This window comes from Acomys russatus, chromosome 13 (genome assembly GCF_903995435.1).
Source record: "Acomys russatus chromosome 13, mAcoRus1.1, whole genome shotgun sequence".
Lineage (NCBI taxonomy): Eukaryota > Metazoa > Chordata > Mammalia > Rodentia > Muridae > Acomys > Acomys russatus.
Window position 1 is genome coordinate 157703 of NC_067149.1, and position 22455 is coordinate 180157.

Genomic DNA, 22455 nt, shown 5'->3' on the forward strand with positions numbered 1-22455 from the left:
TCCAGGACAGCCAAGGATACACAGAGAAACCTTGTCTCAAAAAAAGAAAAAGGAAAAAAAAAAAAAAAAAGCCAAATGTTGGGGTTATAAGCATGCACCAATGTGCCTGACCCACATTAATTTTGATTTGAACCAGCTATGTCATCATCTATGAAGTCCATTTTGAAGAGTAACTGTCAATTATGCAGCAAGCCAGTGTCTAAATGATTGCTTAATTGCTTTTAATTATAAAAGTGAAAGTGTTTTGATTTACTTTTTATTAATCCTTTAGTGTGGCGGAAAGCAATTCTGTGAACTAATTTATTCTAGCACACATGCTGCCAAATGAGAAATTAAGACTACCCCACAGCTATCGTTTAGGAAATGAGTTCTCCCTGCACAATGCTTTTCTATTTTGTAAGTGTCGATCAGTTGGGGGTGAAGGCAGAAATGCTTATTAGAATCACTGTTCGTTCATTATGACTGAGAAAGGTGTGCTTAAACAGATACTGTAGTCCTTTTCCTCAAGACATTTTATAGGTTGACCAAACTAGGAAAAGAAATCTTTGTTCTTTAGATTAATTTACAATTTTGAAGATAATAAGTGCCAAATCATTTCTAGTGTTTTATTGTATACATTTTCTTTTTACATTTTTTTAGAGAGTGTGTGTGTGTGTGTGTGTGTGTGTGTGTGTGTGTGTGTGTGTGTGTGTGTGGTGTGGTCACACACGCACAGTCAGGGGAAACTTTGTGGACTCAATTCTCTCCTTTCACTTGTATATGGGCTCCAGACTTGAACTCTGGGTGTCCAGCATGCAGGGCAGTTGCTTTTGCCCGCTGAGCTATCTTCAGGTTCTTTCTCTATATTTTCTCTTGAGCATGGCCCTTTGGGTGTGTCCTAATAACCGATGTTCCAGAAGTTCTCATAACCTCTCCTTCAGGACCTTTGCTCTTGTTAGCCAGGAAGCCCCTCCCTCATCTGGGGTTCCTTTCTCAGTCTTCCAGATGATGGGGTTACCAGCCAGGCATGGTGGCGCACACCTTTAATCCCAGCACTCGGGAGGCATAGGCAGGCAGATCTCTGTTCAGGGACAGCCTGGTCTACAAAGCGAGTTCAGGACAGCCAAGGCTACACAGAGAAACCTTGTCTCGGAAAAAAAAAGAAAATTACCATTTTTGTTTGAGAATATAGCTCACTTAGCAGAGTGCACTGATCCCCGGGTTCAGTTATCACCTCCACATAAAGCAATATTAAAAGTGGGGCAGGCAAATAATATACACCGTATGACATGACATAACACAGAAGTCACCAAGGTTTTATGTAGAGGTTCAGATGGCTAGTACCTTAGGCATTGAAGGACACGTGCCCCCCCCCTTTTTTTTCTCTTGCTATTATAGTATTTGTAGTTATTGTAATTATCGTGAATTCTGCAGTGAAGGAACGTGTGCCTGGGTTATAGGTTATAGTAAGACTTTTGTTTTGTTTTGTTTTTCAAGACAGGGTTTCTCTGTGTGTAGTGCTGGCTGTCCTGGAACTCACTTTGTAGACCAGGCTGGCCTCGAACTCACAGAGATTCATCTGCTTCTGCCTCTGCCTCCCGAGTACTGGGATTACAGGTGTGCCACCATGCCTGGCTAAGACTTTTCTTAATGAAACTGATTGGGCAAGATTTAACCTATGCAGTTCACGGACTGCTAACACAGTAGGAAATAGCACCAGTTCTGAAGTACACGTTCTAGGAGATACATGCAATAAAAGAAAAACAAGTTTAGGAATGTGTAGAGTCCTTCTATAGGATGTTGGCGCCTTTCTCCAAAAAGGGAGTGATGTGACTAGAGAGATGGCTCAGTGGCTGCTCTTGCAGAGGACCCAGGTTCAATTCCCAGCACTCATGTGGTGGCTCACAGCGGTCTATGACTCCAGTTCCAGGCTTCCTTCTTCTGGCCTCCCCCGCCACCAAGCATACATGTGTGCACAGACATGTTCAAGCAAAGCACCCATACATGTGAAGTAAATGAAAAAAAATTGGTCTTGTTTGTTTGTTTGTTTGTTTGTTTGTTTAAGAAAAGGAAAAGCAGCCAGGTGTGGGGATGAGTGCCTGTAATCCCAGGACTCTGAGAGGCAGGCAGATCTGTGTGAGTTTGAGCCAGCTTGGTCTACAAAGTGAATCCAGGATTGCCAAGGAAGACTACAGAGAAAGCCTGTCTCGGAGGGGAAAAAAAGTGTATGTATCTTTGTGTGTGTGAGTGTGTGTGTGTGAGAGAAAGGAGAGAAAGAGAGAGAGAGAGAGAGAGAGAGAGAGAGAGAGAGGAGAGAGAGAGAGAGAGAGAGAGAGAGAGAGAGAGAGAGGGGGAGAGAGACAGACAGAGAGAGAGAGAGAGGGGGGGGGGGAAAGAGAGAGAGAGAAGGGCCTTACTGGGATGTGAGGAATCAGATAGAATGTGTATATGTGGAATTCCTCACTGTAAAGTTTATCTTTGGGACAATATAAGAAATGTGAATTCTTGTGCTTTTATGAACCATCTGGCAAAGTATCAGTAATTATTGGAAATCAATACATGAGGATTGCTGTACTGGCCTTGATACATTTCATATGTTTGAGAGTAAGTTAAAGTTGGATATATGGCCACAAAGAAAGTGAAGAAGACAGCCAGAACTACACACAAAAAAACCCTGTCTCAATAAATAAATAAATAAATGTAAAAAAGGAAAGAAGAACTAAATGAAAAACAGTTCTGTGCAGCTGGAGAATTTCTTTTCCTATTGGTGTTCATTTTAATGTTTCTTTTTCTCTTCTTCAATTGAGGTTCCTTTTTCCAATGAAAATAGAGTTTTTATTTTCATGTTAGTGTTTCAGACAGTTCCAATTACATGAGTACATGTGTGCCACTTACATTTTTATCCAGGATCAGAAGTCAAATTACTTTACTTAGCTGTTAATTCTTCATAATTGCATAGAAAAGGGCTCTAGATCTTTGGTATTGAGTTTGCTAGCCAAAGTTACAGATCTTTTGCCTTAAATTTTTGAACAGAGGGAAAACAAATAGAGGAAATAAGTACAAGATAGCAAAAATTTACACTTTTTTAAATGACCAAAGGGAAATGCAAGTCCATAATTAGCTTGAGATGCAGAGCAGCGGATCAGAACAAATAGCTGTTGGCTGGGCAGATGGCCGGAATGTGGCTGTGCATCACCAATCACCGCAGCCTACTTTTTTTTTTTTTTTTTTTTTTTTCCCCTATCAAGAGATTCAAAGCTGACTTTTGAAGTGACTCATTCCTTTGCTTAGAGGATGAGGTAATGCTATTGTGAGGGGTGATGTCATCTCTACCTGAACTGCATGCATATAGATTGCTGCTCAGGCTCCCCAGGAAAAGCACCATCTGCTTTCATATCTACAGCCTGAAAGGCTTTGCAAAGACTGGTGCAAAGGTCACCAGCCTGGAGTATGACTCATTGGCAGCCAATCAGTGGAGGGCAGCTATTGAAAGGTAAACTTCTAAAATCATAACCCAGAAGTGTGACAGGATGATTCAATACAGAATCACAATTCTTTTATATCGTATGGCGTTTACTGAGTTACTGCCGTTGAGGTTTTGACTCTTAAAAAAAAAAAAAAGCCGTTTTCTCAATATGGTCAGTCATCACAAACCTTCTTGGTTGTTTAAAACTTTTTTTTTTTAATTGGGTATAAATGTTCTGTTACGTTGGAGGTGCATAGGTCGTTCTTGAATTTCAGGCTACATTAGTTTGACAGATGCTTTCTGCAGTTAGGAGCCTGTGTGTTCTCTGAGAACCAGCTGCTACTTTATGGGGAAAGAGTTGCTTGTGAAAGAGGAAACATGTCAGAGGAAATGCTCACCACTTGCGGCAGACCCACTGCCTCTGCCTTCGTCTTGGTGACAGTGCCGTCCCACACCCTTTGAATTTACTGTAGTATGAATCTGTCATTCCGCTGTGTAGAGTGTCAAGTTCTTAACCTATGATGGAAGACAGACAACAGTAAATACTTGATTTTGTCATGTATATCTTGAAATGGCAGGCACATCACCTACGTGTTGTTGAGTAGGATCTATAGCACAGCATACATTGGTTTTAATGGCAACTCTACAAATGCAAATGACGCTCTACAAATACAAAGTTAATTGTTTTAAATATAATATGCTATTATCAAGAAATATAAGAAAGGGGGCTGGAGAAATGGCTCAGTAGTTAAGAGAACTGAGTGTCCTACTACATGTTCCAGCAGCCACATGGCAACTCGCAACTACCATATGCAACTCACACATGTGATATATGTAGGCAAAACACCAATACACATAAAGTACAGTTTACAAGAGAGAGATAAAGAGCTATAAGGAAGCAAAGAATAAACAATAATGTTAAACTAAGTAATATCATGTGTCATACATTCCAGTGTCTTTGGAGAACTTAAGAGAAATCAGATATTGATTAGACATGAGCCTGGTAATCGCAGTACTTGGGAAATGTGCAAAGAGGTTGCTGTAAATCTGAGGCCAGCTGGGCTAAAATATCAGATCTGTCTCAAAACTACAACAGAAAGACCATATAAATACCCTATTCATTGTCAAATTTTCTGCCCAGAATTAACATTGATAGTTCTTGTCTGATCTAAACTTTACTCTCATGCTAAAAAAATGCTAATTTTTCCAATTCTAGACTTCCTTTTTAACTTTTTCATTGGTACTTGTTTTATTTTTTTACTGGCCTGAACTTAGGGATTGGTCCGTCTGACCCCGCCTCCCACCCCGCCCCCTCTCAGCAGTCCGTAGTTTGTCCAGTAGCGTGCCTCCATCCTTGCTCTTTGTTGTAGTAAGTTGGTAATGGCTCACCTCGTACCTACTCCATCTCAGGCCTCAACGCAGACGTTTCCTTTAAAGAGAAGATTAAAATCTGGACTGTGGTGTTGAGTCGTTAACAGTCAGTGGATACAAACAAATTGTGAACACTCCTGTGCCTGCCAAACACTTCTGTAATAACTTTGAGAACAGGAAGTCAAGAATAGGGCTGAGTATGATACAGTTCAGTGGCGGAGCATCCAGCTAACGCCACTCACCAGTTCACTGGCAGTTGTGGATTCGCTCCCTGCGGTACCGGGCCCGTCCCTACCCCGTAAAATAGATACAGAGCAGCTAGAACAATGGCTCAGTGATTAAGAGAACCTGTTGCCCTAGCAAAGGGCCTGGGTTCACTTCCCAGCACCCACATGGCAACTCACTGTAGCTCCTACTCCAACACCCCCTTCTGGCGTCTACGGGCACAGAGTACACGCGCACAAACACAGGCAAAACATGAAATAAATAAATCTTAAGAAAATAGAGATATGAAAGCAGAGAGGCTGGGGAGTAGAGCACAAGCCCATTGCCTAGGTCTTTGGTTCAGTTCTTAGCACCTAAAAAAAAAAGTACTGCTGTACTATAGAGTGGAACAATTTCTGTCAGCAAGTGTACACTGCCGGTATTTAAAACAGGTAAGTGGTGGCAGGTTGAAGGCCAGCTAGGGTTGTAGTGGGCAGTTGTATAAGAAGGTGTTCCAGGGAGAAGAAGCATGTTTGCCAATGAGTGAATGAGTGGTAGCGGGGATGGTAGTTGTTTTGTTGTGTGACCACGCTAGATGTCTGCCCACACAGGGAAAAGAAAAAGACAAGTGACAGACAGGTTGTTGGAGGTCACACAGGACTTTTAATGTCCTCTTCAGGATTTCTAGTCCTTAGGATTTGGGGTCTTTAGAAAGAAGATAATAAAGAGCCATTGAAGACTTTTCAGTATTGTAACAAGCTTATCTGGCCCAGAGTGATTAATCTAGAAGATACATCAGCTTAGACTGAGGGAATTTCCAGGTTAGATCTGTAAAGAGGTTATTATAATAGCTCAGGTTAGGTGCAATAAAGATTTGAACTGGAATATTAAAGAAGTGAATTAGGGCAGTGGTCTTCACCTGACTTCCGGGCCCCCAGAGTTTAAGGCAGAGGTAAGCCTGCTGCTTCAGGCACCAGAGGCAGCCAGGGGCGCTGTGTGGTAGCAGGTGAGGCTGACATTTGTTTGAAGGGTTTGTTTCACATGCGTGGTTTGTTTTGTCTTTAACTCTTTCATATTCTCTTTTCCCAAAGCTTTAAGCCTGATTGACCAAGACAGAAGCTGTGTCATTAATTGGTGTTGATGAAAGTTTATTTCTAATGCCAGCGGAAGGTCAATGCCATGATCTGTACTGAAATTCCTAAGACATTCTTAGCCTGAGACCTCAGGTCATGTCTGGTTTCCTTTTGCCCATGTGGCCCAGCAAATCCACCATTGAAACCCTCCAACTATAACACAGCTCTGGTGACTTCCCAGCTGCCTTCACTGCTAACTAGGCTTTGTCTCCTGCTTGCCATCTGTGCTCCTTATCCTGTTCACCTTTTTTTGTGCCTCAATTATGACCAGGTCATTTCTACCCAGAAGCCTTTGCAAGCTTATTCCCTAGATGTCAATATGATCTACTATTTCATGTTGGGAGCTTTGCCCAGCTGTTACTAACTTTCTCAGCAGGACCTGCCATGAATTCTCTATGGATAGTTTCTTCCCACTCAACCCACATTTTCCTCTGCCCCTTCATCTTTAATCTACTTCCCCCTATGGTCTCTGTCACTAACGTATTACAAGCTCTGTAGGATAGTGATTTTTGTTTGTCTGTTTGCCTTTCCTGAGCCATCCATCAAGAATTTTGTTTAGCTGGGTGTAGTGGCCCATACCTTTAATCCTAGCATTCGAAAGGCACAGGCAAGTGGGTCTCTTGAGTTTGAGGACAGCCAGGGCTACAAAGGAAAAGCCCTGTCTCAAAAAATAAAAAATAAAAATAAAAAAATTTTTAAAAAGAGAGATTTTGTGTAAGGAAGGAAGGATGACTGTACACATAAAATGTTTAAGAGGCTTAGTTCCCTGCTATCCAGCTCAGAGCAGATTTAAGAAAGTAAATGAAGAAAGACACTGGTTGAATTAGCCTCCCTCACCCAGTAGTCCTTCAACCCCAGTCTGTGACAGCAATGGCCAGAATAATGTAGGCCTAGAAAATAATGTAGGCTACCCAGTTACTAGAAAATTATATTGTTCCTTCGCATATTAAGGGCTATAAAAACTACAGTAGCCTTTGTTGTTTTGGGAGTGGACGTTTGTTTGTTTGTTTGTTTTTACTTCACTGGATCCCCAGGCTCTCTTTTGACAACTTATTCATCAGTATAAGACCTTCTTGATGCATAGGAGAGTTTGAAAAAAACCATACTGGACTGTCAGGCCCAGGGACTGTAGGCCCGTGAGGTGACGCGCGGTTCTTCTCAGCTCCTTCTGGCTGATAGATTGCGTTCTTTTATATGTTGCTCAAAACCCTACGTCTTAGTTACTGCTCTTCCAGGGAGAAGGCCTTTACAAGCCATCTTTTGTTTCAGGTGTTTGGTAATAAGATGATAATCCCGTCCCTGGATGGAGACCTCTTCCAGTGGGACCGCGACCGAGAGAGCATGGAGGCCGTCCCTTTCACTGTGGAGTCACTTCTCGAATCTTCATATAAATTTGGAGATGATGTTGTTTTGGTTGGAGGAAAATCTCTTACGACATATGGACTCAGTGCATATAGTGGAAAGGTAAGTGGCAAAGTTTATATGGGGGGTATTGGAAAACAACAGCAAAAAAGAAACAGGGCTTTTAGTCAGGTCTACTATGTAGCTGGCCAGCCTGGAGCTCACTGTGCACACACGGCTGGCCTCAAACTCTCGACATCCACCTGCCTGTGTCCTATTGGCAGTGAGCTCTTTTGCACTTCCTCCCTGGGGATATATTTGTTTTAATAAGACAGTTGTGAGGTAGTAATAGGAAACTAAGTTTATTCAAGGTAAGAGTAAGCCTCAGAGCCAGGATAACAGAAGAGTTAACAGATATGACCTGCTGCCCTAGGTGCTTTTAAACTCTCCATAATATTCCTAAGGATTGTGTATTGTATATCACATTTTTACAGGCAAAGAGCCCTTCAAAGATTAGTAATAATCCTCAGAAGAATAATTGCTGCTTGTTGTCTGGTTTGGTCCTATAAAATTGCCCATGGAGATAGCTGTTGCTCTCTACAAAGATAAGGAAATTGAGCCTTTAACAGATTCAGAAATTTCAAGGTCAAATTTGCTTCCAATCAGGCTGGTGATAAAGTCATCAGTGATGCTGATTCTCTCCAACAAGACCCCTGGGCCGCAGTCCACAGTCAGCCTGCCTCTTATGAGTAGACAGTTCCTGTATAGTTTCCACTATGCAAAGGATTGGGAATGTGACGTCTTAACCTATTGGTTCCAGAGCTCAGCTGGGCCTTTCACCCACCTTGCACGGATGCTTTTGCTTTGCGCACTCAGCGGCATCTGAGGAGACTGCGCATTCCGTGCTCTCCAGCCTGGCCGTTGCTGCCCTTTTTTAGAGCATGTCTTCAGTTTCCCTTTATGTTTGTATTCTCCTGTGTAAACAGCAGGTTGACCAGTCACCTGGTTCTCTGGCTAGGTGTACTGCTACAAGAAGTCTGGGATTCTAACATGTTTCTGCTTTGGGTGGTGATTTTAGTTTGGATCAAACTGAGGATCCTTCTTTTTTTCTTAGGTCAAAGGATATTAGAAAAGGTTCAGGTTTTTCAAAACCATATACATAATGCAAGGCGGAATTGTGAGACTGATCGCTTTGTCAGCTCATCTGGAAATTTAGTAATGACATGCCTGCAAAGATACCATCAGTTATTCATTTATTCTTGTATATTCCAAGAAACTCCCCCAATAGTGCTCGTAAATCCTTAAAATCATGCATTCCCTGAAATAAATATTGTTGGAACTTGCATGGTTCTAAATAACTCCTTTTAGCATTTAGTAATCTACCTGAAGCTCATAGCTTAGATACTTATTATGGATTTTTAAATTTTTATTTTACTTTTTAAATATTGCAAGCCAGAAGCCAGGCAGTGGTGGCGCACATTTTAATCTCAGCACTTGGGAGGCAGAGGCAGGTGGATCTCTGTGATTTCAAGACTGGATTTGTCTACATGAGCAAGTTCCAAGCCAGCCAGGGCTACAGGATGTGTGTGTGTGTGTGTGTGTGTGTGTGTGTGTGTGTGTGTGTGTGTGTGTGTGTGTGTGTGTGTGTGTGTGTGTCTGTGTGTGTGTGTGTGTGTGTGTGTGTGTGTGTGTCTTCCTTCCTTGACTCGTCTTACATCTGTCTTTTCAGCTGAGGTATATCTGTTCTGCCTTGGGGTGTCGCCGGTGGGATAGCGATGAAATGGAAGAAGAAGAAGACATCTTGCTTCTACAGCGCACGCAGAAGACTGTGCGAGCAGTTGGGCCTCGAAGTGGCAGTGAGAAGTGGGTATCAGAATGAGTAAAGGCATTGTGTAGGAGTTCCAAAAGCTAGGTGTGGGGTGCACACCTTTAATCTGAGCAGAGGTCAGTGGATCTCTGAGTTCTGTAGACAGAACTCATGGAGGTGGGGGTAGGGACCGGCAGAGCACAGCTCCTTTAACCCAAGATTTCTTGCAGACTTTCCTTTGTAGAGATTCTGTGAAGCATTTGTTAACCTAAGAGCACAATGTACTTTGAAGAATAAGTGCCTTCTTATGTTAATCCCAAAGATGTGAGGAGAAACACCGCAGACTCAAATAACCATGGCCAAATTAATTAAAACGCGCTTTTTTTATTCATCTTCACAGCTGTCTTCTGCTGAAAGCAGGGTTCAAGAGATAAGCGTTAGACCTGATGGGCACAAGGGTTAGGGGACCCCAAATGGGGCACTTGGCAGCCAAGATATGGGGCACTTGGCAGCCAAGATAGGCAGAGTTGCAGGAGCAGAATTTAAGCACCACAAATTAGTCCTAACAACCTCTTGAAACAAACACATGATTGCAAGATGGTTGTAACAACAGGTGGTCATAACACAGTAGCCATAACAACACTTTTGAAACAAAGTAAGGTTGCAAGGTGGTTATAGCAGCCTTTGAAGCAAGGACATGATTGCCATTCCTGGGACAAGCAGAACAGAACCATGTAGTTAAGGTTGCAGGTGGGGCATGGCCCAATTCCTGAGAAACAGATTTAATTATAAATAGGAATGACCCTAGTATGTCTTTACCATAAGGTGGTTCTCAAGCCTAAGATACAGCATCACATCATGTGCTACAAGGTGTGGTAACCAAGAGTCCCATGGAGTGAATATATCTTATCCCTGTCAGGAGATATTTAATGGCAGGACATTCTTAAAACAAAGTTAACCTGCACTCTTTGAATGTCTAGCAGGTGGTTTCATAGTTTGTCTCATTAGCTCTATTTTAATTTACTTATCTTTTCATTTTTGTAGTGCCGAGGATCACTTCGCACGTGCTAGGCACTGTCCCACCTCTGAGCTGCAATCCCAGCTCCCAGGTTTAGAGGAGTCATTTACTCTGCCTTCCTTAAAAGCACTAGTTATTCATTTGACCTAATACTCGTGTTTTCAAATAATGCACCCCTTATATGACTTCCCACTTAAATAGATGGTTCAGCTATTAGATGTGCTGATCTTCTCTCATGCCTGCACTTTTTAAACCTGAGCTACTATAAGCTCTTGAGTTCCCTGCGTAGTTAAACAAACACTTCAGACCCCATATTGATCCTTTGAAACTGAACCAGACTTAACAGATTTTGTCACCTGATGAAATAGAATTCAGGTGTCCTTCCTGAAATTTGTTTTTTCAACCCCAGTTAAGAATGCATTTGTCGGTTTTTTTTTTTTTGTTTTGTTTTGTTTTGTTTTGTTTTTTTTCCCTGGCTGGTGCCTGTGAATAGAGCTTTACATTTGCCTGCCACTGTTTATCCTGCTGAGGCTGTTAAGTCTGAGAGCTCTGTGGGAGCTTGGCCACCTGGGCCGGAAATGCAGCTTAGCCAATTTGTGAGTTACCAGAACCGAAAGGGCCAGTGTGTGTGTGTGCACACGCGCTACGCTCCGTATTTCTTAAGCATGAGCATGTATGTATATGTACATACATGTATCACTGGATCTCGGAATTCTTATCTGGACTGTTTTATATCTAACTGACATGACAGGATAGTTAAATCAATAGTTCCGTGAAGTTTCTGTTTCCTAACTATAGAGGAAGCTAGCTCTGTTGCTTTACAGATAAGAACACAGACACCTCGGACAGAGTGAATGACCCACCATATCTTGGTCACCAGAGATCTGACAATAGGGTTTAGATGACTGGAAAAAAAGTTGAATTGATTCTGCAAAGTCATCTTTTCATTAGAAGCTAAAATTGATTTATACATCTTGCCTTTTACGTTGGCTTATTGGGCTGTATTTTGCTCTGCTCAGGTAATTAAGAAATTAAGGCAGGCTGCATGTCACTTCATTTTAATGTGACTATGTTGTGCTTTATGAAATATGGGTCAGTGTTTGAGAGAACATCTAGCCATAGATGTTTCCAGTCTACAACCTCAGGATGGCTAGTTGCATGGCTCTCTCAGGTCCTCTTGTGGTGGAAATCAGCATTGCGTTTCTTTCCAGAAAGTTTCTTCTTCAGTCAAAAAAGTGTGCTGTTATGTGGTCCCTTCATTTAAATATAAGATTCTAAAACACGCCTTTGTAAATTTAAGGTGGAATTTCAGTGTTGGCCACTTTGAACTTCGGTATATTCCAGACATGGGAACTAGAGCCGGATTCATCGAGAGCACCTTTAAGCTGGGTGGAAACAAAGAAGACTCTAAAATTATTTCAGATGTGGAAGAACAAGAAGCCACTATGCTGGACACGGTGATAAAAGTTTCCGTGGCTGATTGGAAGGTCATGGCGTTTAGTAAGAAGGGAGGCCGCCTAGAATGGGAGTACCAGGTATTCAAGAGTACTGACTCACTGGCTATGTCCTCCACTCCTTGTTTGCCCACACTACCACACTGCTAGAGGCGGGTAATACACTCACTCTCTACCCTCCCCCCTCTGTCTCCTGCTTTAAAATTGTGACTTTAAGAGGCATTTCTGTAGAGCTGGTGACATGGTTTAGTCAGACGAAAAGCTAGGCCTCGGGACCCAGGTCTCTTATCAGCCGTGGGAAGGCAGAGAAAGGTGGATCCATGGAGCTCGTTGGCCGGCCAGCCTGGCCTAATCAGTGAGCTCCTGTAATTGGTGAGAAGCCCTATATCAAAAAATAAGATGACGTAGCTGAGGAGATAGATGGCTCAGTGGTTAAGAGCTCCTGGTGCTCCTGCAGGGGACGCAGGTCTGGTTTCTAGCACCCACATGGCTGTTCACAACTGCCTGTAGCTCCATTTGCAGCCGATCCAACACTCTGCTGACCTCCACAGGCACCAGACGTGCACAAACATGCATGTAAGTGAAACACGCATGTACTTAAAATAAAAACAAACAAAATAGTGTGCAAAGCAACTGAAGAAGTTAGCCAGCATTAACATCTAGCTTCTATATGTGTGTGTATCTGCACACCACATAGCCACACACACAGAAAGAGGGAGACTAAAAATTAATTAATTAATTAATGTGCGCACACAGACAGACAGACATTTACAAGTTGAAACCATACTGCTTAAGTTGCTAAGGTTTTTTTCTCTTTGTGTCTAGTTTTGTACTCCAATTGCGTCTGCCTGGTTGGTGAGGGACGGCAAAGTCATCCCCATTAGTCTGTTTGATGATACAAGTTACACAGCAAATGAAGAAGTCTTGGAAGATGAAGAAGACATTGTAGAAGCTGCTCGAGGAGCCACAGAGAGCAGCGTGTACTTAGGTGGGTGGGTTTAACTAGTAACTGATGCCCACCGTGCAATAAAAGGTCCACTGATGCCCACAGTGCAGTAAAAGGCCACTGATGCCCACAGTGCAGTAAAACGTCCACTGATGCCCACCATGCAGGAAAAGGTCCACTGATGCCCACAGTGCAGGAAAAGGTCCACTGATGCCCACCATGCAGGAAAAGGCCACTGATGCCCACAATGCAGTAAAAGGTCCACTGATGCCCACAGTGCAGGAAAAGGCCACTGATGCCCACAGTGCAGTAAAAGGTCCACTGATGCCCACCATGCAGGAAAAGGTCCACTGATGCCCACAGTGCAGGAAAAGGTCCACTGATGCCCACCATGCAGGAAAAGGCCACTGATGCCCACAGTGCAGTAAAAGGTCCACTGATGCCCACCATGCAGGAAAAGGTCCACTGATGCCCACAGTGCAGGAAAAGGTCCACTGATGCCCACCATGCAGGAAAAGGCCACTGATGCCCACCATGCAGGAAAAGGTCCACTGATGCCCACAGTGCAGGAAAAGGTCACTCACTGATGCCCACCGTGCTTGGTTGATGGTCCTTTCTACTTAGTTACTGAGCACATTCTTTTGGCTTAGTTAAGTTAACATCTGTGCTTTGGTTTGCATTCCTGCAGTTTCCCCACTTGTCCAGTTCTGCAGCCTAATTAGTATAATATTTCTTTTCCTCTGAGACCTACAGTAGAAAGGCTTAAAAAGGATCCGTGTAGAGCAGTGGTTCATAGCCTTCCTGATGCTGTGGCCCATTTGTTCTTTATGTTGTGGTAACACTCAACCAAAAATTATTTTTGTTGCTACTTCACAACCGAAATTTTGCTGTTATGAATCATAACGTAAGTATCTCTGTTTTCTGATGATCTGGGGAAGCCCCTGTGAAAGGGACATGTGACCCCCCAAAGGATCGTGACCCACAAGTTTTGAGAACCACTGGTGTAGAGAAAAATCCTTTCATCACAACTGTAGTGGTTTGCTCACCTCCTACAAGCTATAGTTTGTTTCTTTCATGACATCTTTACAGTTTTTCTGAAAAACAGAAGCAAAGTTCTGTGATTCTGGACAACTGAGAGTATCATAAAAATACATTTTGAAATTGTTTGTATTTGTTTGGATTATTTTAGGTTATAAAGTTGTCAGAAATTTAAACTATATGCCACTCATACATCAACCTAGTCTCCATGAAAAGCTGTAATCTTAACAAATAAATGTTTTTGGCAACATGCAAAGGTCAAATATATCTTTAAATAATATATTCCTGGAAATAAAGAGTTCTCTCATTTTTGTTAAATAAAATAAAATACCATGCATGTTTTGCAATAAGCATTTGGCCAAACTGTTAGTCATGGGCCTGAAATTATAGTTTTTTAGATAAAACTTCCCTTACAGAGACAATCACTTCATCTCTTTGAGGCACACAGAGTCTTATTTTTTAATGTTTCAGTTGGAACAGTTTTCTGTTACTGAAAAGGTGCTATTTATTCAGAGAGGAACATCGTAGAGGCTTTATATGTGCTCTTGGGTTTGTTGAGTCAGATGTAAATGCTTTGAGCATCTTCTCTGGAAAGAGCTATGTTGCAGACAGAGGAGTAAGTGAAGTTCATCTAAGTGCGTTGAATCAAAGTGAACTTATAAGCACTCCTGTCATGGGGCTGACATGTTTTTGTGGTTGACCCAGGGATGTACAGAGGCCAGCTGTACCTGCAGTCATCCGTCAGGGCCTCAGAAAAGTTCCCTACGAGCCCAAAAGCCTTGGAATCTGTCAATAGCGAAAATGCAATTATTCCTCTGCCAACCATCAAGTGGAAGCCCTTAATTCGTAAGTCACTTAGAAATTTTGCAAATACTAATAAAGGATCTAGGTAAGCCAGGTGTTGTAGCATGGGCCTGCTGCTCTTCAGCTGCATAGTGAGTTTGAGGTCAGTTTGGGTTACAAAAGACCCTATCTCAAAAAAAAAAAAAAAAAAACAACAAACAAAAAAACAAGACAAAACAAAAGAAACCAAAAACCCAACAACAAGAAGCACACCTTAGTTCCAGGCACTTGGGGAGGGGGGGTGTGGGGTGCAGAAGCAATCAGATGCCTGTTAGTTCAAGGCCAGTTTGTTCTGCACAACCAGACTACACAGAAAGACTGTGTCTTTAAAACCAAAGAACAAAAATAGCATTAAAAAGGGGAAATAATATGGTGGGCCATGGTGGTACAAAGGCATCCAGGTCTCTGGGTTGGAGGCCATCCTAGTCCACAGAGTGAGTTCCAGGACAGCCAAGGCTGTCACATCATTGAGACAAGTAAATGAATCTGAGATGAATTCTTTAGTCATCTTTTCACACTTTTTGTGTGTTTTCATTAAAAATGTTATACTTGATTTACTTTCTTTAAAAAAATTGTTTACTTTTATGATGGTCATTCATGCCCTTGCACGTGAGTCAGTCTGAGGACAGCCATGAGTAATTCTGTCCTTCCACCTCCATATGGGTTGCAGAGCTCAAGCTCCAGTTGGAGGCTTCTAAGGCAGATGCCTCTGCCTAGTGACCCATCTTGCTGACTCTTCAGTGATTCCTTGAAGGACTCTTTCTGCATCTGTTGTTTTGAGATAGGGTCTGACTGTGTTGCCCAGGCTCATCTCCAACTCCTGAGCTCAAATTATCTCCTTCCCCACAAGACTGGGGAGAGGTCGTCTTCCTAGTGTGGGACTGATTTGGTCTCAGTAGCAAGGATGTTGGGCTCTTTGGCCTGTGTTCTTGAACTAAGCTATGGGTAAATATCAGCTAAGTGAATGAAGGAGCCTATGCCTGTATTAAAGTCACACGGTTAATAGTGTACATTCTCTTTAGATTCTCCTTCTAGGACTCCCGTCTTGGTTGGGTCTGATGAATTTGACAAATGTCTAAGTAATGATAAGTTTTCCCATGAAGAATATAGTAACGGTGCGCTTTCAATCCTACAATATCCATATGGTAAGTGTCAGTACTCATAAATGGAAAATATTTCAGTTTCATCTGTCTCATTCAATTATTTAAATTTAACTAATAGAATTAAGAAAAAGGTAAGTTGGGTGGGTGGTGGTGGCACACACCTTTAATCCCAGCACTTGGGAGGCAGAGGCAGACGGATCTCTGAGTTCAGGGCCAGCCTGGTCTACAGAACAAGTTCTAGGACAGCCAGGGTCGGGAGAGAAGCCCTGTTTTGGCGGGGGAAAAAAAGAACAACTATTATAGTTGTCTTAACAGAAAACCCTCTTTGATGTTTGCTTCCTCAGATAATGGTTACTATCTGCCGTATTACAAGAGAGAGAGGAGTAAGCGGAGCACGCAGATCACAGTCAGATTCCTGGACAGCCCACACTACAGCAAGAACATCCGCAAGAAGGACCCCGTCCTCCTCCTGCACTGGTGGAAGGAAATATTTGGAACCATCTTGCTTTGCATCGCAGCCACAACCTTTATCGTGCGCAGGCTTTTCCATCCTCAGCCTCACAGGGTAAGATGCTCTTTCAGGCTGATGTGCTTCAAAGTGTTTACTAAATAGAAACTGACAGGATGGGAAGGTTAGTGTACTCAGACTTTACCATAAAATCACCTACACCATCTCCGTCACTTAGCCAAGAAGGTACCATCTAGGGATGCAAATGTCCTAGAGTGTGCATCCTCAAATATAAACAGCCAGAACTGCTACAGAATAGACAGTATGACACAGCCTGCTGCCGCTATGCTGCACCCTCACAGTGTGTGGCTACAACGCAGTGTGGGATGTCTGTGTGTCTGGAGGCATAGTAAAAGAAAATACTAGCCAGTTGTTTCCAACTTGTTTATAATGTTGCGGGAGGCCTGGAGAGGTGGTTAAGAGCACCTGTGCTCTTGTTTAGGCCCTGAGTTCATTTTGCAGCACCCACACCAGACAGCTCTCACCTGCCTGTAACTCCAGCTACAGGGCATCTGACACCCTCTTCTGACCTCCATGGGTGCCCACATATACTTGGCATAGTTATACCCACACATACACATAAATAAAAACAAAATATCTTTTTAAATAATAATAATAGTAATACATTTCTGACCACTGTTGTATATGTGTTCTGCACGGCTGTGATGCAAGGCATGGCTGCACCCCATGTCTGTTTCCTTATCTTCTCTCAGTCCTCACTCCATTGTGTTCTGGCTTTCACTCCTTACAACTCACAAAGCTGACCTCAACAAAAGGTTTAGCTGATCTTTTGTTAAATGTGGTGTTAAATGTGCCGAGCCCCCTGTGATGACACTGTTGTGTGTGTCTCTGTGGCTTTTCCTTCCTTGACCCAGGCCATTCCAAATCTTCTTTGAGAGTGGGAGTGGATCCTTCAGGATTTCACCTTCCTCAGCCTCTCTTGGCCAGCACAGGACACCCCAGGGTCCAGAGAGTCTCCTCACATGTTCTCCTTTTCTTCAGCACCTTATAAAGAGATTCCCAGATCTCTCCTCCCTCCTTTTGTGTAAGATGGGGTCTTAGCCTGTAACCCAGGTTGACTGGAACTGACGGCGTTCTGCCTGCCTAAAGACTCCTGGTGCCGAGATTCAGGGTTTGAGCCTAGATACAAGTCCTTTCTCTAGAACAACTTTCTTTTCTTTTCTTTTTTAATTTATTTACCTTTATTTTATGTGCATTGGTGTTTTGTCTGCATGTATGTCTACATGAAAGTGTCAGATCTTGGGAGTTACAGACAGTTGTGAACTGCCGTGTAGGTACTGGGAATTGAACCTAGGTCCTCTGGAAGAGCAGTCAGTGTGCTTCCATCTCTCCAGCCCAAAGATAGATTCATTCATTCATTCATTCATTCGTTTGTTCTATATGTGGTGTTCTATCTGCATGTACACCTGAATGCCAGAAGAGGGCATCAGATCCCAGTATAGATGGTTGTGAGCCATCTCCCCAGCCCTGTACACAACTTCATAGTGAGAACTATACAACTAGCTCAAAGGAGCCAAACCTCAGACTGTGTTCATCCACCCCACCCATCCTCAGCCTGTCCACCTCATTTTCAGTCTGCAGAGCTCCACTCTCCTACCACAGCCAACCCATCGTCTTCCTCACCAGATCTGCCAACATCTTCCTGAGTGCCTCTGTCTGTTTCCATTTCCTCTGTACCAAATACTGTCACTCGTCATCTGTTTGCTAAAATATCTTCCACCTGAGTTCATGCCTCTAGTCCACTCCTGTCTGCGAGTCTTTCTCCATCCCCCACTCCACCCACATTTCCTGGTTTTAAAACCTCTAATAACTGACTGCACAGTCTTGTTAAAGTTTGTCCTTCTTGAAGTGTGCAAGGGTTCTGAGCGACTCATGCCCTGCCTGGTCTGCACTCATCTCTCCCACATCTGGATCCTTAGCGTCCCGAGCTAGGTTCTCTGCTTATGTCAAAAACAGCCTCTTCCCTCACTAACACATTTCATAGGGAGTGTCTCATTTCTTTCTGCCTGTAGATGACATTCTGGACCAGTTAGTTAATTGTCCAGCTCTCTAGGCCTGTACACAGCCCCTGGCAGGACAGGAACCAGCTAATGAATAGCTGAGCCGTGATTACCTCTGCCCTTTACCATGCTAATGTTTCATATCCTCTGGAACAATAGTTCTCACCCTTTCTTATGCTACAGCCCTTTAATACAGATCCTCAATTTGTGGTGACCCCCAGTCATAAGATTATATTCATTGCGACTTTATAACTGTAATTTTGCTACTGTTATGAATCATAATGTAAATATTTCTGTTTCCAATGGTCTTAGGCGACACCTGTCAAAGGGTCATTCAACCCCCAAAGGGATTAAGAACCACTGCTCTAGAAAATCTTTTAGATGGTGGTAAAGAGACATTGCTGGGTTCAGTTTTCTGTTGTCAGTGCATTTTTAAAAGCATCTACAAGGGCTGCAGAGATGGCTCAAAGGTTAAGAACAGTTCTTTTACAGAAGAGCCAGGTTCAGTTCCTAGTACCCACAGGGCATCTCATAACCATCTGTTGTTGTATTTCTAAGGAATCTGACGTGCTCTTCTGGCCTGGGTGGGCACTTTCACATACATATACATATGGTGCATACACATACATGAAGGCAAACATTCATACACATAAAATAAAAAATATCTTTAAAAAAGAGAAAAGAAGCAAAAATCCGTTTACCGACAAGCACCACGGCAGTGGGAATGGCTGCTGGTGCTTGGGCTTTGTTCCAGTGCTGTTTGATTGTCAGTGTTGTCACACAGGCTAAGATGACTAGCTGGCCTCCCTTCAGCTTTGTCCTAATAGTCATTGCTTTCTGCTTTCTCAGCAAAGGAAGGAGTCTGAAACTCAGTGCCAAACTGAAAATAAGTACGACCCTGTGAGTGCTGACGCCAGTGACAATAGCTGGAACGACATAAAAAACTCAGGATATGTGTCCCGGTAAGGCTCAGGAAGTGTGGGTGCATACAGTCAGCTTTGGTGGACTCGGCTGTGAAGGCACATACGTCTTCCATCACGCATGAGATGCCTCTTTTTAGGAAATCAGAAGGTGGTACGGTTGGCCCTTGAACTGTTAAGGGCTTTCGCATGTGGGGGTCGGATTTGTTCGGAGGTCCTTGACTAGCTATTTTTAGGAACTCAGATGATCATTCTTCCTTCTCTGGGAAGGTAATTGACCCAGGGAGGGTTGGCATTGATTATGTCTCCTTCTTAAGTGTTCTCCGACCAGCTGAGGCAACTGCTAAATTAACGTGAGTGTACAAGTCATAACGTACTTCGTAAGAGCAATGCTGTAGAACAGCTAAGTCTCCACTCTGAGTGGCTGGAGCAGTCTCTGGCATGCATACATTAATTCTCAGTTACTCAACAGACATTTGTTAGGCCTTGGATTTGCCAGGTAGTTTCCAGATTCTAGAAATACAAAGAAAAAAATGTTTTGCCCATATTTATGGTCTTCGTGCTGCAGTGGTGCTGAGACACGTGAGCTTCATCGTAGCTGCAGAAGAAAGCATTCCATACATTCCATGGACAGGGCTGTGGGAACATGAAGACTGGCGAGGCCAGCAGGATGAAGGGAGGCTGGGATTGCATTACGTGCAAAGAAGCAGCTATCCCAGTAGAGCACAGGGCAGGAACAGGAACCCTGAATCTAAGAGAGAGTGATACACAGCGTAGGTTAGACCATGTCTCCTCCCGTGTTCTCACTACAGTACCCAGTGTACATAAAAAAAATAATGAAATCAGTTCTGCCGTGGGGAACCCAACTTCAATGTGAACTGGGCTTGAAGTGAGAAAATACAACCCTGAGACACACTTTCCCCTCTGAACCTGTCAAGAAACTTAGGCAGGCAGGCGTGGTGGCTTATTGCTGTAATCCAAGCAGTCAGGAGGCCGGAGCAGCATGGCCATGAGACACCAAAGGGAGACAGGCTGCCAGCGACGGTGGCGAACACCTTCTATGGTAGGCATACTGACTGTTGAGGCAGCCCTGCATGTCAGCTTTGGTTCCTACTGAGAGTTCCAGCTACACGTGTACTTAACTATAACAAGACTGATAAACTTTCTTCAGAGGAAATTAATAACGAATGAAATACAGCTAAAGAACATTTTTAACAGAGTCAGAAATACCAAAGGAAGCAAAAGCTTAGATATTGGAGACAGTGTGTTTTGGTAGCCGACAGAAAGTTTGGGGTAGGACAGAGCATTAGTACAATTACTATAAGAACAAGTGAATACCAACTAATCAAGGCCATCTGTGTGTTTGCTTATTCATGTGAAATGTATGGCTTTGTGTGTTTGCTTATTTATGCACACAGGTGAAAGAATACTGCTAGTAACACTCAGGCTGTGCTTTTTATGAAGTATATGCTGACAGTTTATGGAATTTATGCATCCGTATGTGATGATGTAATATTGAACTGGTTTTGTTCAATATTGAAATGTTATTGTAATATTTTAAAAGTTTTTTGTTTTTTGTTTTTTTTTTTAAGATATCTAACAGATTTTGAGCCAATTCAGTGCATGGGCCGTGGTGGCTTTGGAGTTGTCTTTGAAGCTAAAAACAAAGTAGATGACTGCAATTATGCTATCAAGAGGATCCGTCTCCCCAATAGGTAATGAGTGACACTGTTTAGTAAACTCAGATCTCATCTCATAGGCAAAACATCCTTCTTGTGCTCATAATCACAATGTAGTTTCTTCTTCCAACTCTTTGGTTCTGAGTGCTGCCAGGTAGCAAGTGGTCTTAAAGTTGTGAGCTACAGACTGCTTTAAAGAGTGGCCTTTCAGACCAGGAAGATAGATAGCTTGGAGGTTAAATGCCCTTGCTGCATAAGCATGAAGACCAGAGTTCAAATCCCACGACCCAAATAAAAAGCTGAGCATCCTGGAACCTCAGAGGGGATGGAGACAGGGATCACTGAGGCTTGCTGGCTTCTAGCCTAGATTTAAAAAAAAAAAAAAAAAAAGGCAAGCTTCAGGTTCAGAAAGACCTTACCTTAAAAGGAACATGATGGATGATGCCAACACCTTCCTATGGTTTTATGTGTTCACGTACACATATGGCCACATAATACACATACACACAAGCATTAACCACAACACATGTACACAGGCATCTCTACAAATTCTTAACTCAATATTCCCCCAGAGGCAAGTATAGAAACTATAGTCACAGCATTCCAGAATCATTTTTGTTACAGTGTATTCGTTGGCTACATTAATGTAACAAAAGACCAGATAACTCACTTTTGGTTCCAGGGTCAAGGTTTCAGTTGATGGTGAGGTGGCCTCATTGCCTTTTGGCCTGTGACAAAGCAGAGAAAACCGCTTAACAGTTCACATCATGGTTGGGAGAAAGGCTCAGCACTCACAGGTCCCCTTCTAGGCACACCCCCAGTGGGCCACTATAAAGTTGCCATCACCCCCCTGTAGCTCAGGGATGTTCTATATCCAAGAATTACCCTGGATCAGAAGTGCATGCCTATAGTCTCCATACTCAGGAAGCCGGGGTGGGAGGATCATGAGTTCCAGGCCAGGTAAGTGTGTCTAATGCCAGTAATACCAGTTACTTTTCTCATTGCTGTAACAAGTGCCTGGCAAATGTGGCTCAAGGGAGGAAGGGCTTGTTTGGACTCAGTTTAAAGATACAATCCACCATGCCAGGGAAGGCTTGGTGGCAGGAGCATGAGGCAGCTGGTCACATTGGATGCTGCTGCAGCCAGGAAGTGCAGAGTGATGGATGCTGCTGCAGCCAGGGAGTGCAGAGTGATGCATGATGCTGCAGCCAGGGAGTGCAGAGTGATGCATGATGCTGCAGCCAGGGAGTGCAGAGTGATGCATGATGCTGCAGCCAGGGAACACAGAGCGATGGGTGCTGCTACAGCCAGGGAGCACAGAGTGATGCATGATGCTGCAGCCAGGGAACACAGAGCGATGGGTGCTGCTACAGCCAGGGAACACAGAGTGATGGATGCTGCTGCAGCCAGGGAGCACAGAGTGATGGATGTTGCTGCAGCCAGGGAACACAGAGTGATGGATGCTGCTGCAGCCAGGGAACACAGAGTGATGGATGCTGCTGCAGCCAGGGAACACAGAGCAATGGATGCTGCTACAGCCAGGGAGCCCAGAGCGATGGATGCTGCTGCTCAGGTTCCATTCTTCCTTTTGCTTCCTTTTGTCTGGCAGTTGACAGGTCTCCCT

General features: G+C 43.3%; 1 protein-coding gene across 1 annotated transcript in view; it reads left to right on the forward strand.

Annotated features, from left to right (window-relative positions):
* The window catches only part of Eif2ak3 (eukaryotic translation initiation factor 2 alpha kinase 3), a 58030-nt gene that overhangs the window by 18722 nt on the left and 16853 nt on the right, over window positions 1-22455 (forward strand). The window contains exons 3-11 of the mRNA XM_051154684.1: window positions 7423-7617; window positions 9224-9357; window positions 11620-11854; window positions 12599-12761; window positions 14463-14603; window positions 15623-15745; window positions 16048-16268; window positions 19082-19194; window positions 20745-20867. Of these exons, the coding sequence (XP_051010641.1) occupies window positions 7423-7617; window positions 9224-9357; window positions 11620-11854; window positions 12599-12761; window positions 14463-14603; window positions 15623-15745; window positions 16048-16268; window positions 19082-19194; window positions 20745-20867 (1448 nt within the window). The remainder of the gene's footprint in view (window positions 1-7422; window positions 7618-9223; window positions 9358-11619; window positions 11855-12598; window positions 12762-14462; window positions 14604-15622; window positions 15746-16047; window positions 16269-19081; window positions 19195-20744; window positions 20868-22455) is intronic.